The sequence below is a fragment of the Molothrus aeneus genome, chromosome 18 (genome assembly GCF_037042795.1).
Source record: "Molothrus aeneus isolate 106 chromosome 18, BPBGC_Maene_1.0, whole genome shotgun sequence".
Classification (NCBI taxonomy): Eukaryota; Metazoa; Chordata; class Aves; order Passeriformes; family Icteridae; genus Molothrus; species Molothrus aeneus.
The window spans coordinates 3,366,568-3,383,076 of record NC_089663.1 but is presented as its reverse complement, the minus strand read 5'-3'; the positions used below and the strand labels follow the sequence as shown (position 1 = coordinate 3,383,076).

The window sequence follows — 16,509 nt, the reverse complement described above, 5'->3', positions numbered from 1 at the left end:
GGCGGGGCGGGCGCGGCGGGGCCGCGCGGGGATTGGCCGGTGCGCGGGGCGGGCGACGCCGATTGGCGCGGGGGGGCCGGAGCGGGTGGTCCGGAGGATCGGGCCCAGGTGCGGCGGCCGCCGCTGGCGTCGGGCGCGCGGGCGGCGGGCGCGGGATGGAGGCGCTGGCAGGTGAGCTCGGGCCGGGCCGGCCGCGCCTCCGCGGGAGGAGCCGCCCTCCGCCACCCGGGGCGGGCGCGCGTACGCGAGGCCGCGGCTCTCACCGTTATGCGGCCGCTGCCGCTTCGGCGGCGTCGCGGGGCGGCCCCTGCGGGGCTCGACGGGGCCGCTGTTTCCTGAGCCCGCACCCCGGCCGCACGTCAGCCCCTGGCTGGGGAGCGCTCTGGGGCCGGCCCGCCGCTCCCTCCAGCGGGTGGCACCGCGCGGCCCGGGGGTCCCGGCGGGTCTCCGCAGCCCCGGTGCGATGGGATCCGCGGGACGGCCATGGGAGATGCGGCGCGGCCGCAGCCGGCACCGGGTCCTGCAGCGCGGGGGCTGCCGGTGCCACTGACCCCGTCCTTGCTGTCCCGCTCGAGGTCCCCCGGTGCCCCCGGGGCTCGGCCGCTGCTCATCGCTGTGTCTGTGCCACATTCCTCCGGCCTGGGGAACTCGGCAGACCTGTTCCATGGATTATGTCCCTCTGCGTTTCCTTCGCGCTGTTTCCTGCTCTGTTTTGTTCATTTCCGTCGTTTCTCCTGCATACTGAAGCAGTTTCTGTTGGAATGAGAACTGTTCGTTTCCGTTTGTGAGCTAATCAGCCTTGCTGGGCACACTTAAACAGATGGAGCACTACAGCTGAGAGTCGGTGTAGTTTCTTCTTCATGGAGTTCCGAAGCTGATGGGACAGATTCTCTAAGATGGTCAGGGAGTAATTTGTTGCTTGTAGTCAGCTGTGGTGTAGTCATTGATCTTTAAATGTCTTTAACAAGATCCGCAGACAGTTTTGACACGTGTGTGTTGTGCTGGCGACACTGAATGGGAGGGGATGGAGCCGCAGAATGTTTGGTTTACAGGTAGTTTTGGCCTGCAGCTATTTCAGAAGTTCAGCTGACTTCCAGGCCTTGCCCTGCTTGGAGAGGAGAGCATTGGCTGCCTGTGCATGGAGGCACAGGCACACAGAGCTTTACCTTTTATTCCCAGTGTGCTGAAAAGCCATTTCCTTTATAGGACAACACAGGTAGGGTCAGGTTTTTCCAAGGTTCTCCCAACCTTTACTTTGTTGTGCAGGTCTGAGCTCGGGTGGAGTTCTTGGTGTTCTGGATTTACAGGAGGGCACAGGGGCAGGTGATCCAGGTGTGGAGCTGATGCACACTTGGGAACTGAAGTAGCAACCTACACCACTTGTCACATTTGGAGGTGCCCTTTGAGCCTTACATCTTTATGGAGACTTTCCTGGATACTGCTGGTCATAGTGGTGCTTGTAGCTGAGCAGCAAATATTTTTTTTCCCTGAAATAGCTATTCATGTAAAAAGTGCAAGATCTTCACCTTGGTTAATTTTAAACATTGCCGTTGACCTGCACGGTGGGGCAAAGGTGCATGGAAGGTTGATGGCTTCTGTTTTGTGTAGCTTCAAGGAACTTAGCAGTGGTGTGAACTTGCCTAAGCAACTTGCCTAACCGAGTTGTACCATTCTTTGGAAAAGGGAAGTCCATGGTTTGTGGTTTTCCTTGTCTAAGTGCACCTTTTCCTTTAATGCAGCCTTGCTGCAAGCAAACTGTTGGTAGCAGGAAGAAACAGATTTGGGATCTGCTCAGCTCTGTGACACATTTCTTGTGCCATCCTGTGCTGAACTAAGATTCTTGACTCTTTAATATGCCTGCACTGCCCTTGGGATTTTGGATAGCATTTATCTGTGTGCCAAATGTTCTTTGTGCACAAGCTTTCATTCTGTTTTCCTAGCTTGCTTGCATCTAAGTAACCAGCTCTCTCTGGGGCTTTCTGGCAGTTCTAGCAAAAACTATTATAGCTCTATTATAACTGTTTTAAGTATTTTCTGGAAGGGCAATAGGCCAGTAGCATCACTCCCCCTTCCTAAGTCTGACGGTAGCCTGGTGTTGGCTGTACAGTCTCTAAGGGATTATTCATTCAAGAGTGTAATTCCTTCCTAGTAGTCTAGTTGTTCTCTACTGAATGAAGTTTGCCTTTCCTTTCTTTCAGTTCTGGGAAATCCAGTTAATTATACAAATGAGAGCAAACGTTATGTGCTGAGTCAGTGCTGTGGGGGAAGCAGTAGTGTGGCTTCCTGGCCTAGCACGGTTCTCTGTTGGAATTGTTGTACTAGACCAGTGTTGCCTTCCTGAAATCTCTGCTCTGACAGAGCTGTAACTGAACTGTTTTATGTGAAAAGTCATATATTTTTCTTGTGCAGAATGTGAAGAAGCAAATGTCATGACTGAAGGAAAAAACATATACAAGATATGAGAGTTTGATTTGGGAGTTCCCACTCTGGGGTTATAGACTGCCTGCAGCTTTCCATGTGGGAAGGCTTTCCTGTCAGTTACTTAACTTAAGGTTGTTCTTTATGAAGGATGTACCAATCTTTGTTTTCTCTGCTGTAAACCGGTTGCTGTTTGTCCCCTTATTGCTGTGTGCAGGTGAAGAGGTCTGGAGATGTCTGGGATGTGGGGACAGCATTGCTGCTGGGCAGCGCCTGCACAAGACTGTCAATGAGGCTTGGCACATCTCCTGTTTCCGGTAGGTAAAGCTCAGCCTTTCAACCCTCCTTGTGCTGTTCCACTGGCTGGGACCTGCTGGTGAGGCCCCAGCATGAGCTGGGGATTCCTGCAGTGCTCTCTGTGCCTGACCTGTTCCCAGCTCCTTTGTGGCTGTACCTCAGGGACACCATCCAGTCCCCAGAGCAGCTGGCACAGCCTGGCACAGATAAAGTGCAAATAAAAGCTCTGATTTACTGCTGGTGGCAGAAGCCATGGGTTACATGTTTGTCTTCTGCAGCATTCCAAAGTAGTGCCCAAGCAATTTGCACAGCCTGTTGCTTTTTCCATGTGTGGTAGGTGCAAGGGTGTTATCAGGGTGCTGATAGAGATCTTGCCTTTTGCTTTCTCTCCTTTCCAGACTCTTAAGACAGACAAACTTATGAAATCTGTTAGATAATGTTGCTGTCAGCAAGGACAAAAAGGGATGTCTGCCATGGTGGTAGGAGTAATGACTCTTTTAGGTGTTCCATGAATACTCAGTCCAGTTTTCATGCTCCAGAATCACATTTCTGAAGGGGTCTGCATTTTTGAGAGAGGTTCAGTACCTGCAGCTTCTACTGGCTTCTATGTTGGCTTGAATATGGGGAGGTTAATGTTTTGGATACTGTTGAAGAAAGTGGGGAAAAAGGAAGCCAAAGTGTGGCTTTGGAGGAATGTTTGCTGTGCCAAAGTAAGCATCTATTGTCCTCGTTTAAAGAACACAAGGAAAAAACCCCAACAAAATACCCCAACTTTGTTGAAGTGAGGATTGTGGTTATTGGTATAGTTAAAAAAAATAAAGAATCTCATGCTGCCAAAGCAGCGCAGGCTCAGTTGACTTGGAAAATGCTGTTTTAGTGACACATTAATAATCACAATAACGTTTTGATTTCATTACAAATCCCGGTATTTTGGATTTCTCTTGGTTTTAGTGTTCATGTTTAGCCATAATGAAGCAGCCTTTCTTAATCCTGGTTTTCTCTTTTCCCTGAAGGATGAGTATCCTGCTGAGCTTCCCTAGACTGTGCCAGTAGCCAAACCCCAAGCTGTGTGTGCTGGGAAGTGTGTCCCTCTTGCCATTGAATGTATTTCTCTTGTGGGTCTTGATTTGCAAATGTCTTGGTGCTCCTTGCTGTTTGGGCTGTTGAAGTGAGGAGCAGCTGAGCTGGAGGCAAATCCTGCCTTTGGGACACTTCACAGAGGATTTGTTTTCATAGGTTATATTGTATAATGGAGGTTTGGTTGTTGCTTCTTGGCTGGTTTGTTTTATACAAGTGATGACACCAACCTTTCTCTGAGCTGTGTAGTCACTTTTTGCATTTGCTGATGCTCTTCTTGTGCTCTGTGCCTTTGGCAAGCTGGAGCACCCAGTGAGGCTGCTGTGCTCAGTGAACAGTTGGAAGCTGCAGCAAAGGAAGCTGCCCTCCCCTTTTTCCTAGTTCCAGGGTAGGACTGTACATGAAAACAAGTTTCCAGTTTGCCCTGTGTTCCTCTTTTCCTCCTGCTGTCCCTAAGCCATGCTGAGCAGCGCTCCTGTGCCTGATATCCCAAAGGCAAACTTGAAAAAGCCTCTAAGGGTAGGAGGCTTTGGCAGTTGGGAGCTGTGAGTTCCGGCGGCTCTTGTGCAGTGTTTTTTCCAGTCTTCCTGGGGATTAGCTGACTCCCTGGCCTGGCACATAATTTCTCTAATGCTGCTTGGCATTGCTCCAGGCTCGTTAGCTCTGTTTATTCTTGGTCAGGCTTGGCGCTGGCAGGAGCTGACGTACATGAGCGTCTCTGAGGATTTAAGTTTTTGTCACTTCCCTCCTTCCTCAAACTGCATCTACAGGAGCTTTTGTCTCTGAAACCTGCATTTTCTCTGCTGTGGCTGGAGGGAAGAACAAATCCCTGTTTGTAGATCTTGGATATTTTGGACTGTTCTTTGGCCAGCTGGTTCCTTAGGCTTGAATCTGATGGGCTGGATCTGGCTGAGGAAGTTTCTTAGATGTTTCTGTCACAGTGTCTGTTGTGAATTAACTCTGAATGTGCTTTTGTGCCTCTGAGTTCTGTTGAGACAGCACACACTTCCAAAGGTCACTGCTTTTCACAGTTTGACTGGATTTGGAAATTGCATTGCACAGAACTTCAACCATTACACCAAGAAAGGGAAAGATAGAAGTGAAAAGATGCCTTTTTCCTAGATCTGGATCATTTTTACCTCAGGGGATTATTGGAAGAGCTTTTTTGACCAAGAGCATGGTGGTTTTATTGTTTTCAGTCAAACTTTTTCCCATATTGCAAAATAGAAGGTAAAGCCTTGAATACTTTTGAATATATATCTAAATATACTTTTGAATAAAGTATTATTACCAGTGTTTATTTTTGGTGGTTTGTGTTGTTTTTCTGCAGTTACTGATGAATGAAATTAAAGACAATCCCCACTTTCTGTTGGGATATTGTGTATTTGAATTGGAGTAGGATGGAATGAGAAGACCCAGACATAGCTGTATGGCTTTTTCTTAAGGACATGGTATTTGTTAAAAATCCAGTTTTGATTATTTGAAAACCACAAATTCAGACCAAGCCTGTAGACCACATCCAGGTGGAAAATGGATGCATAGGAAGAAAATAATTGGAAATACTGGCAGGAATTCCTACTGTAGCAGGCTGCTTAAGCATTTTTTAGGAAGGAAGACAGCTGAGGCTCAGTTCCTTCCTAACCATGAAATAACAGAGCATGTTTAGTGCTGTGGTCTATAAAATAAACCTAATTTAAGTAGCCAAGCAACACTGGCTTGCTGCACAAATCTCTACTAAAAGCCAAAGCCAGAAAAAATGTTCACAGTATATCTTCAAAAGTAGCAGAAGGTGATGGATTACTGGTGATTTTACAGTCACAGATTTAAAAGATACCATTTAGTTTATAGCCAAACCAGTTAATTAAAAGCTGAAAAATCATCAGGAGTTTGAAGAGCAGTGGATTAGCTATCCATGGATCAAGGGGTGCCCTAAGCTCCAGCCTACTGGACAGAAAAAGAAACACTAAATAGGAGCTGACTCTTGTCTTTCAACAGCAGCAAAGCACGTGTTACACTAATTTCCCAGCTCTAGTGATTTGATTGTCTTCCAAAATGTGATTTTTCTATACTGAATGCCATATTTTGTGTGCTACAGAAATATTTTTTTTTCTCAGCAAAACTTAGTAAATCACTTTGATTCTTTTTACATTTGGGGACAGGGGAAAGCAAGCCTGGCAAACTTGTATGAAGACTGTATATAATTAAACCTGGTCTGGGGGTGCAGGATAAACTAGATGATTTCTGAGGGTATTTTTATAAATCTGGTTTCTGTTTTTAGTATATCTACTATCAACTTATATTTGAAGCAAGTAATTTTTGTGGCTTAGGGATGATCAAGAAATTGGTCATCTAAAAATCTCCAGTGACTGTAGAATTTTGGTGTCTCACACTGTTTACTAGAACTTCATTATCCTCAGGGTTAGAACCTTCTGTCTACTATCTTCACATTTAAATCCATTTCTTCTAGCCATGTTCATGAAAAACAAGCTTTTTTCCCTGTTTCTGTTATCCACAGAGCCTTCCCCTGTCAGAAAGGAGATTGTATCTCCCATCAGTCCCTGGTGCAAGGCAGAAGCCCTGGATTTAGCAGACTTGGCTTTTTCTCCAGACTCTATTTTCTAGACTTTAGATCACTTCTGTCAGTTCAGTCTCTTTGGCACAGGCCTTCATTTTCCAAAAGCAGCTCCCTCCTCAGAGGACAAATGGTTGAACAGGATTTGAAGCACAAACGTGGATAAATGAAGATGTAAGCAAGATGGGTATTAGGAGGAATTTAAATTGTGGGATGTTTGGTGCTTTGAGTTTTCCTTTAGCTTTTCACCTGTGAGAACAAGGCAGGTTTATCCACCCAGCAGCTGAGTTTGAGAGCAGGGGAAAGAGCAGCAGTAATAAAAGGCAGCTGAATTAAGGTAGGAGCAGGAAGATAAAAATCGTCTTCCCTCTCTTCTCCAGTTTCTGGCAGTTACAGAAAGTTAATGATAGGGGCCTCAGAGGTGAGAACTCTTCACTAATCCTGCAGATTCCTGGCAGTGCTCCTCCGGTGGTGTCTTCTTCAGCATTGAAATTCAGGAGCTCACTATCAGATTCAGGGACAAATAGTTCCCTATTGGCACACAGATCGCTATGACCATTGAGAGTTTACACATTCAAAGGAACAATGAAGCACTTTGCAGGTGGCCCGAATTCCTCAGGGGAATCTATCAGATACAGGGCATCAATGACCAGCCTTTATATTTAAGGAGGAATGGGGCATTCCAGTCCAAACTTTCTTTTGCTTGAATTGGCAGCTTGTCCTTTAGGGCACTGTTATCGAGCATTATTATATCAAGGTAATTAGAATTACTCACACAGCACTGAATGTGAGGCACAGGAGTGAGGCAGGATCCTTCCCTGAGGAGTTCCCGTTCCTCACAGACCAAAGCAGCACGTCCAGGAGGAGTGAGGATGCAGTGCTGCAAGTGCCAGTCCTACTGCCATATCTGCTGCATTTACAGAGCAGAAACCACTGCTTCCCAAACCATGTATAACCTAAGTTTCAGTGGGTTGAATTTCCTTGGTTTGCTTCTCAGCCCGCACCCATTCAGGAGGGCTGCAGCCATCAGGCGAGTGTGGTGGGGATAAAACCTCTCCTTCCTCATGTGCTTGGTGGTGTGAGATACTGAACAGCATCACAGCGTTGTTCTGAGGTTGTGCTGCTGCTCAGAAGTGAGATGCAGTGATGGAGCTGAGCTTCAGGTTTCTTGTAGTTTACTCAAGATTGGCTACAAGAGCTCAGAGGTACGTGCAGATCCCAAGGTGCTGCTCGCAGGAGCTGACTGGATTGGTTTCAGGAGCTGACTCTTGGCTTTCAACAGCAGCAAAGCACGTGTTACACGTTAAGTGCCTTGGGAATACAATGAGGTGTTGGGATTGCATGAAGTATTTGGAATGCCTCCAAGCTGTGCCCATGCTGAAGGAAAGGCTTGCTGCAAACTCTTCAAGCATCGAGCAGATTCCTCTTCCCTCAGTCCCACACATGTGGAAGTGTCTGTCTGTGCCAGGAGAAGTTTGTGTATCTCAGGGCTGGCGGATGTGCTGAGCAATACATCTGTCTGCAGATATGCTACCGAGCAGCACGGGATGTGTGGCAAGGAGAGGCTGCCCGGCCCCAGCTGGCTCAAGGTATTCATCACTGGAATATCACAACAGCTGTGTGATTTATTTCTGGGGAGATAAATCTCTAATAATGGCTGAGACTCGGTGATAAATATCATGTAAGTCCTTGTTAAGGTTTTTCATGTGTTCCTTTTCATTTGTTAGGTATAGCCTTTCTGGCACAAGTTATTGCACAGTTCTAAACCATAACGAGGAAAAAAGCTCCCCCCGTGATGACCACCTGGTTGTAGTGGAAATGCTGCCAGCATTTTCAAGAGAGAAGTTGCTGATGTCTGACTTGACTTGGTGAAAAAGAAATTTACTCCCGTGCATTTTGGCCCCCAGAGATGGCATCAGTAAAATTACAGAAGGTGCTCCCCCCCCCCACACACCTGTTATCAGCATTATTGAAGTACAGTCATTCTGGCAGGAATTCAGATCTAGAATGTATGAACACATTAACACCTTTTCCAGAGCCCTTTTATCAGAAGACATTGTATTCTCAAATAGGTCATAGAGACAACAGAAAAAGCAAGAAGTAACAAGACATTTCTGTGTAGCCAAAGTAACTTACTGGCTTCTGCTGCTGGGTCTTGCTGCAGAAGTAAAATAATTTTGATAAGAAGTTTCCTGTTTAAATAGACATTTGACTATGTGTCCTTTGGCTTTAAGGAAGTCTTAAAATCCTTTCCTAGTTGCTTAGCCGTCTGGGTGGTTTTTATTACTTTGAAGTCGGGCTTTATCTACTGGCTTCATTCACAGACTAGCTGGCTGCTTATCACATCTGTGGATCAAATCTTCAAAGGTTTTGTCTGAAGAGTTGGGATTTATGAGGTCACGTGGAATGCCCCTCGGAGGGCGGTGAGCCCATGGCAGCAGAATTGTAGGGAAAAGCTTTTGTGTGTAGGTGCCAGAGGCGGGAGGGGCTGCGCTGGAGGTGGGCGTGTGGTGGGGAGGTGCTGATAGCCAGGGAAGCGCAGGGTTGTGAGCGCTGGCCCCTGTTCAGCACGCAGCATATAGAGAATGTGGGAGACCAGAGCGCATTCCTAGACACAGACTCACCGTGTTGCTGCTTCCAGTAGAGCTGTGTGAAATGTCAGAAGGAATTAGACCCGTGCTGGAACTGACAAGCACATCGGGCTCTGAAGCATTAGGCTTCACTGCACTTTTACAGCCAGGCTTACCAACTACATTCAGTGGGGAAAATTGAGATTTTTTTTTTCTCTTCAGAAAGGTGGCTGCTTATTAAAAGTTAAATTTAAAAAAATGTTTAAGAAAGGAGAAAAAAAGAACACAAAAAGCTGCCTAGGTTTCTGCATACTTCAAGAGCGAGCAGCAGCTGTCAAATCTGCAGCCAAGACTGCCTTGTTCCAGCCCCAAGCGTCCCCGGAGCAGTGTGCCAGCTGAGGCGAGCATCTCCAGGAAAAGCACATTACAGAGCTCTTGTGCTCTTGCCTCTGGAACAGAGCATGGTTTTCAGGCTGTGTTCAGGCATGCCAGGCTTTGCTGACTGTACAGAAATGCGCGGGCTTGGTGTTTGTTGCATTTTTGAGTGTCTTGCGAGCAGCTTTAGCTGATTAGGTCACTGGAGATCATGCTTGGCTTCAGACAAGCACAGTGATACAACTGCATGTGCTGTGAGCTGGAGAGAGTATTCCGTGTGATTTGTACCTCTCAGCTTCCCTTCAGGAGATAATAATTCTGTTAAAGCATTGTAATGATGTCTTAAAACAGTATTGAAAAGAAAGCAGTGTTTCCTTGGATGAAGCACACTGCGAGTTACTTCCTGCAGCAGGGTGAACAGATTGTAGGTGCTGTGAAGGCAGGATAACCCCACTCACTGTGAAGGGTTTAGGAATGTATTTAGTTAATTTGATGTACTTGGAGATGTGGCTCGTTGCCGTCTTTGACTCCTCCATTAGAACGTGCGGCTGCTGCAAAGACAAGTTTCACGTGTGTGTGCTTGTATTCTTTGGCCAAAGCTGCTCTCTTTCAGCACTAAATACTCAGCCCCTCTTTGGGTCAGAGCTCCACCCCTGTGAAGGAGCAGAGCCTGTTGAGGCTCTGGATCCGCCGCTGTCCGCCTGCCATGGCTCCTCCTCCCCTCCCACCCTTGGGTGGAACCAGAGAAGGGAAAACTTGCCAGTAGTGAGCAGGCAGCAGAGCTCGCAGAGCCGCTGCAGCAGCATGTCCCACTAGCCCCGTGAGCAGGGATTTTGTCCTTCCCGAGGTGCTGCTGCTGCTGAGTGCAGGAGAAGATGGTTACAGCAATGGGAGCCGGGAAAAATCTGAAAAAGAATGAGCAGCCGAGAGACCTGGCATTCCTTGGGCAGCTTCAAAGGGAGGTGAAGGATCTGAATCAGCGCAAGAGTAAATGAGCACTGCCTGCTGCCATGTTGGCAGAACAGAGCTGTTCAGAGGCAGTTGGACAAGTTTGTGGCTGATCCGGTTTATCCAGTGTTGAAGATGGGAAGTTACTTGTCTGCTCCAGCTTACTTTGCTCCCAAGGATCCCTTTCGGTAAGTCCTGCACTGAGTTAGCAGAGGGGCTCCAGAGTGGGGTTCCCCCCTGTGTGCCAGTCCAGGCACAGTGGGTGAGGCTGGAAGAACGAGGTCCTGTGCTTGTGTGCCAGAAACAGCTGGCCTTAAACTGGGATCCCGTGTTGCTTTGAGGAGGTGACAGGGAAGATTCCTATTGCCAGTCCCTTCCCAGCTCCCTGGTTCGAGGGAGCAGCTCCAGTGTGTGCACAGCCAGGCAGGGAGCACTCGATGTGCCACTGTGCCCTGTGCTCTGCTCACCAGCAGAGGAATGAGATTAGTGTGGCTGCTGCTGCTTCTCTTCCAAAGCTCCTTGTGACTGGGTGAGGTGAGGTGCTGCTGTGGGAGTTCAGGAAGGTGATGTAATCTGCAGCGAGGCAGCACATAATCCTGTTTAAGAAATCAGGCACTTTGCAGGTAACTGGGATGAGAAGGATTCTTCTGTGATATTTTGGTTACTTCGGCTTTTATTGGTTTGGGTCCAATTGAACAAATGAGAATCGAGAAAGGCAATAGTTCCAGAACAACACTTTGATTGCATTGCTTCTCCACAGTGAGAAAAGTCAGTGAGGCTGAACACAGCCAGGCTGGTGATTGACACTGATGTGCTGATTAGGTGGATGGATGGGGAAAGGCACAGCTTGCACTTTCATTGTCTCCCTCCTATCCCCTCTGCTCGGATTTGCTTGTTATTGATCCTGTTCTGCAAACACTTTTGTAGTGGTTTGGGAGTAAGGAGCCTGTTGGTAAACCAGTCTAGGATAGGAGTAAATGCTGCTGCACAGTTGCTGAGCTTCTTTAGGCAACTTTCTGAAACAGCAGCTGCTTTCAGAAGAAGGAAAGTGAGCAGACACTCATTATTTGTAATATGTGTAGGATATTATGCTAAGCCATAGATACACCTTCTCCTGAGTGTGTGGAAATGGTTTTGCATAGTCAGAACTTAAGCACTCTGTCTTTCTAGTAGTCTGTTCCTCCTTGTCTGGTGTCTGTTGCGTAGCCAGAGCACACACAGCTGCTAAGCCCGGGTGAGTAAGCCTTTGGGTGAGCTGCAGGCTGGGCTGATGCTTTATTCTGCAGCTCTCTGTGCCTGTCCCCTCCCTGCCCTGCCGGCAGAATTGGAACCACAGCTCTCCTGAGCCTGTCTAGCGTTAACTGATCTGGCCTGACAGTGTGTGAGGGGGGGCATTTTGTTAATGAGCCCTTCTCCAAGGGATCTGTCCCTCCAGTGCCAGGGAAGTCTTTGCTTCCATGAAGGTATTGCCTTTCATTTAGCTGTAAAAGAGATGCCACCAGGCACCAGTGCTGCTTTTCAACTGAAACTAGGGCTGGTTACCTGTTGTGACCTGATCCTCCTACCAACCTCCACAAAACCAAGAGTCCATGGAGCAGTGATTTGTGAGGTCTTTCTGCACTTGCTGTGCTGCAGAGCATCAGGGCTGAACTCTGCACCCAGATGATGCTTGTGGTTCCTGGAGGATGGCTGTGGGAGGCAAATTAATTTATTCTGTACAGCCAAAGCTGGGAAGTGAAGAATTATAATGTCTAGTCTGTATAATCAGAGCAGGGTTCTGCAGCTCTGAAAATGGTGGCTGGGCAGTAAGAGGAACACATATGCAGGTATGGCTGTTACCAGTCCTCCGTGAAACTTGATCACCATGATTTACTACTCTGTAATAAGAATAGCATATAATCTAAGAGAAGATTAGTGGCTTCTAATCTATAAAAGATAGAGGAGCATGGCATACTCCTTTCTCTTGGTTGTGGTGACTGGCAAAGGTTGGCTTCCTTAATACTTGTAGCAGTACTTGCATTCCTGTCTCAGCTGATGAGAACCTTGGTGCAAGGGCACAGCTCCAGTGAGGCGGGAGAGGAAGAAATGGCAACTCTTGTATCTTCTGGGATAAAATTCTGACATATCTCTTCAATGAGAGCCTTGTGGAACAATCATGTGCTGCTTTTATCATTTGGTGAATGATAAAAAGCATTGAAGCCGTACCTGTGTGCTGTCAGCCAGTTTCCCACACCTGCCTTTCTGAGGTTACAGAATGCATGGTAGGTGACAAAGGTGCTGTGTGGCAGCGTGGGCTGCAGCTGTGTCCTGTTCCTTCAGGGATTAACCCAGCAGCCACTTAGACCCTTCCAGCATCCAGCCTCTCCAGGGCTGCTTGCTCTGTTCCTGTTGCCTCATTGCCCAGGGTGGGGCTCTGAGCCTTAAGCTGCAAACTTGTCCTGCCCAGATTTGTTTAATTACATAGCAGAGAACTGACTGCTTGCTGGCTCCACCTCCTCACCTTCATTTTGCTATGGGTGTGTTCCAAATTAGATACCAGTGCTTATTTCCGGATGGAAGCAAATTTAACTAAGTGCTATGAGGTTAAATCAAACATTTAGTACTAGAGGTGGGGTAAAGGGAAGGCAAATGCACCTGATCCCCCACCTAAACAGAACTGCAGTTTGTATTGCTTTTGCAGAAATTTTACATTTACTTAGGGAGAAAAAGGAAGGGGTTGAAGGTGAAATGGAAGAGAGGTGAGGAAAGGAAGGTGATGAGCTTAAAAACAAATAAGTGACCCACCTGTGTGGAGAAAACACAGAAAGCCAAGTCCTGAAGTCCTGGTGAAGCAGTCTCCAGCACTGCTGTCTGCATCCCAAGTGCAGGTCTGGTCACAGCTCCCTGTTTGAAGATGTAATCACTGGTGGAGCACACACACTGGTACAGGCATGCATGGAGGAGTTGGATAAGTCTGAGGGATCCGATTTGCCCGTGCTGAGCCAGATGTTCCTGCCACAAAACGATAGAAATCTTTGCTGTTGGTCTCCACTTGCTCTTTTTTCCCCTCCCACTCACCGATTTGCTCATTCAGCACGGGGTATTTACTGCAATGGAAGCCAAAGGCCAGTGGTTGAAGGCAGAATGCACTGGGATGCCTTCTGGATCTCTTGCATACCAGGAGCAGGGTGTGACCATGACAGTGCCCCCAGGCTGGGGCTCTAGTGATGTATGTACCATGTAAAGCAATCTTAAATTACTGTTCCCTCTGCTTCACACAAAATTGGCAGGGCCTGTTGCATGTGCTGGAGTTCTTTCCCATCACTTGGAGGGGGGACAGGATTTGATGCTCCTCAGCTGGGAAAGCAAACACTCTAGAAGCCAAATACATCTTAAGGAGAAATCTTCCTGAGAGGAGGGTGCAGCACTGAATACTCCATGAGGTGTGTTTTTCCCTAAAGCCAAAGGCTGCTTACAAGCAGCTTTACCTTGTCACTTTGCAGTCTCTTGAGATGGAGCAAATAAGTCTCTCTGTGCTCTCTTGGAGCATGACCAGCCTCATTTATCATCATGCTCATTACAAGCTGCTGGAGTTTACAAGGAATGTCTTTGGCACAAATAAGCTTTTAGGAAGCTCGTGAGAGGTGAAGTCAACTGTAGCTCTCATCTTAGCCCTGGGAGCATGTAAGAAATGCTCCTCCAGTGCCACCAGCAGACTCCAGCTCACTGGGTGCTGAGGGAGACCAGCTGCCCAGAGGGACACCCACCTAAACCCCCATCCCAGTGCAGTAACTGAGACAGCTGTGGGGGAGGAGACAGAAGAAAGTCTGGAAACCATTGTGTCAATGGGCTGATCCTCAAGGTGTTTCTTTGAACCAGTTATTGGTGACTGACCTGGATTCTGCACTCAGAAATGGCCAGACTTATTTTCCTTTTAAAGTCTGAGAACATGCTGCCCAGGGCTAATGGAATAATCCTTACTGATGCAACTCCTGTCTGTGCCTTATCTCTCCAGTAAGTCACACCTCCACGCTGCTGCAGTTAAACTCCCTTGCCCAGTGCATCTTGCTGAGGCAGGATTATTTTGTATTCAGCAAGCCTGGGTTCTGCTTGTGATTTGCTAAAAAGGTATCTGCAGTAGAATTGCTGCATTTTTTTTCCTTGATTTTTTTTTTTTTGGGAGGGGGGAGTTTGTTTCTTGAAAGTATGTAGATAGACAAATAGGAATGGTTTCTTGTTGAAATAGAGGCTGACAGCCTGTCCACATCTTTTTTATATATGTTATGTATATAACCTATATAAAGGTGTATATGTACATATGTATATGTTATGTATATAACCTATATAAAGGATTTGGGGATTCTCTTAATGAAATCAGAGAATTAATTTTATTTAGATTTTTTTGTTTGGGTTGCTTGTGGTGTTTATTTTCTCATGCACTGTGATCAGCAGAAGGGAGAGCAATCAGCTGGGAGAGGTGGACTTTCATCACAGTGAATTGGTGGATGCAGTAATTTATAGAGCTCAGGGGATGAACTGCTTTGAAAACTCTCCCTCAAATGCAGAATGCTGCAGTTTACCTTTTGGGAGAGGCCTTCCTACAGAACAATAGAAAAACTTTCCAGAAAGGTTGGTGCAAAACTGGCTTTGCATTTCAAAGGGAAGTGAATCCTGCTTCTCAGTCTTGCTTCTGACCTGGCTGAGGAGGCAGGAGCCCTGGTACAAGGGGGATGCTATAGAAACACTAAGCAGAAACAGAGCAGAGCTCTTGCTGTGCTGGGCAGCTCTGCAGCTGGAAACTTGCATCCAGAAAGAGGGAGAAAGCAGAGGAGCAAAATTTATAAATGTGGGTTTCAATGTGTGGGATTTGTTTTAAAATTTGAAAACTTCTTTTTCTTTGTACTGGTTGAATCCACCTCTCCTTACAGACCTTGGGTTTGGTGCTAATTTTCAGTTCAAAGAGCACTGGGAAGTGGAAGGGTTTAGTACATCCCTAACTAACTGGCAGAAGGGTTTAGTACATCCCTAACTGGCAGACCTACCTGGTGCTGAGCTGCTGCTGAATGTCTGTGTTCTCCATGCAGGAAAGGACTGTTGATTTGTCACTTGCTGCCAACTGGAACTTTGTTCTTTTGTTTCCTTCAAGGTGCTCTGAATGCCAGGATCCCCTCACTAACTGGTACTATGAGAAAGATGGGAAGCTGTACTGTCACAAAGACTACTGGGGGAAGTTTGGGGAATCTTGCCATGGCTGCTCTCTGCTGATGACTGGACCTGTGATGGTAAGGACTTGGAAGGATTCCTGCCTGGAGGCAGGACATGCCTGCCTTCATCTCCTCAAACTTAGTTGGGAGTAATCTTAGGTATTCAGATAACCAAATAAACTGAGGGTAATTATCTCCTTGTTACTCTAATGTCTAATCAAAGATTAAAAATGAACGCTGTGTGGGCATCTTCTGGATAAAAATTAATTTTGAATGGGGGTAGCTGTTAAAGGAGGGACATGTGAGGATCTGCAGCATATGAACAAATCAAGTGCTGAAAAGAACAGACCTGCAAAGCAGAAGGTGATTCAGGGGACATCTGTTCAGTTTCTGTAGCACTGTGCCTCAGTGGCTCCAGGGGTGATTTTCCACTGCACTGTGGAGTCCCAGCTCTCAGCTCAGGGTAAGCAGCAGGTTCTGGCTGTGGGAAATTGCCATCCAAGTCCCATCTGGTTGTGGCCAGGGTCCTTTTACAGGCTGATGGTGTCTTGAAGCAGTGTTAGCCCCAACAGCTTTGATGCACTGAACACTTCCTGCACAATATGGGCTCACCTAAATGTTCCCCTCCTGCCACACCTTGCAAATATTTAAACTTTAAAACTGCCAAGATTGAAACAAAACCATTATTTTCTAGAGCCTAAATAAAAAAGCAGTAATATGATTGCTGACTCAAAGGGAAATACTGAGAAATTTGCAAACAATTTCTCATTGCCTGCAAAAGTGACATAATAACGTCACTAAAGGAAGTTCTTGTAAGGGAAATAGAAGAATAGACCAATTAATAAAAATATTCTTTAAAGATTATTTTTTGTCTCAGTTTGTGCTTTTTTTTCTGTCAGCTGGCTGGTTAAATATCTGAATTTGTGCACTGCCTGTCTGCCAAAAAAAAAGCCCTTTCAGCTTTATTAATTCAGGCGTAACATTAATTATCTTGCCAAGAGCAACTGAACAGGAAGGTTTAATACCTTGTTTACTAGTCTGCAGCAGACTATCAACTATTTTTGATAGT

General features: G+C 46.8%; 1 protein-coding gene across 6 annotated transcripts in view; it reads left to right on the top strand.

Annotated features, from left to right (window-relative positions):
- The first annotated feature begins 87 nt into the window (after window positions 1-87).
- Window positions 88-16,509, top strand: part of LIMK2 (LIM domain kinase 2) — a 30,861-nt gene continuing 14,439 nt past the window's right edge. For 3 of the 6 annotated variants that reach the window (XM_066562584.1, XM_066562579.1, XM_066562578.1), the window contains exons 1-2: window positions 2,287-2,735; window positions 15,383-15,518. In XM_066562584.1, coding sequence (XP_066418681.1) covers window positions 2,563-2,735; window positions 15,383-15,518 — 309 coding nt within the window. In that variant the 5' untranslated portion in view covers window positions 2,287-2,562. Of the gene's footprint in view, window positions 172-2,286; window positions 2,736-10,110; window positions 10,446-15,382; window positions 15,519-16,509 lie in introns of those variants that run through there. The other 3 variants (XM_066562581.1, XM_066562580.1, XM_066562583.1) reach the window with 2 other exon arrangements.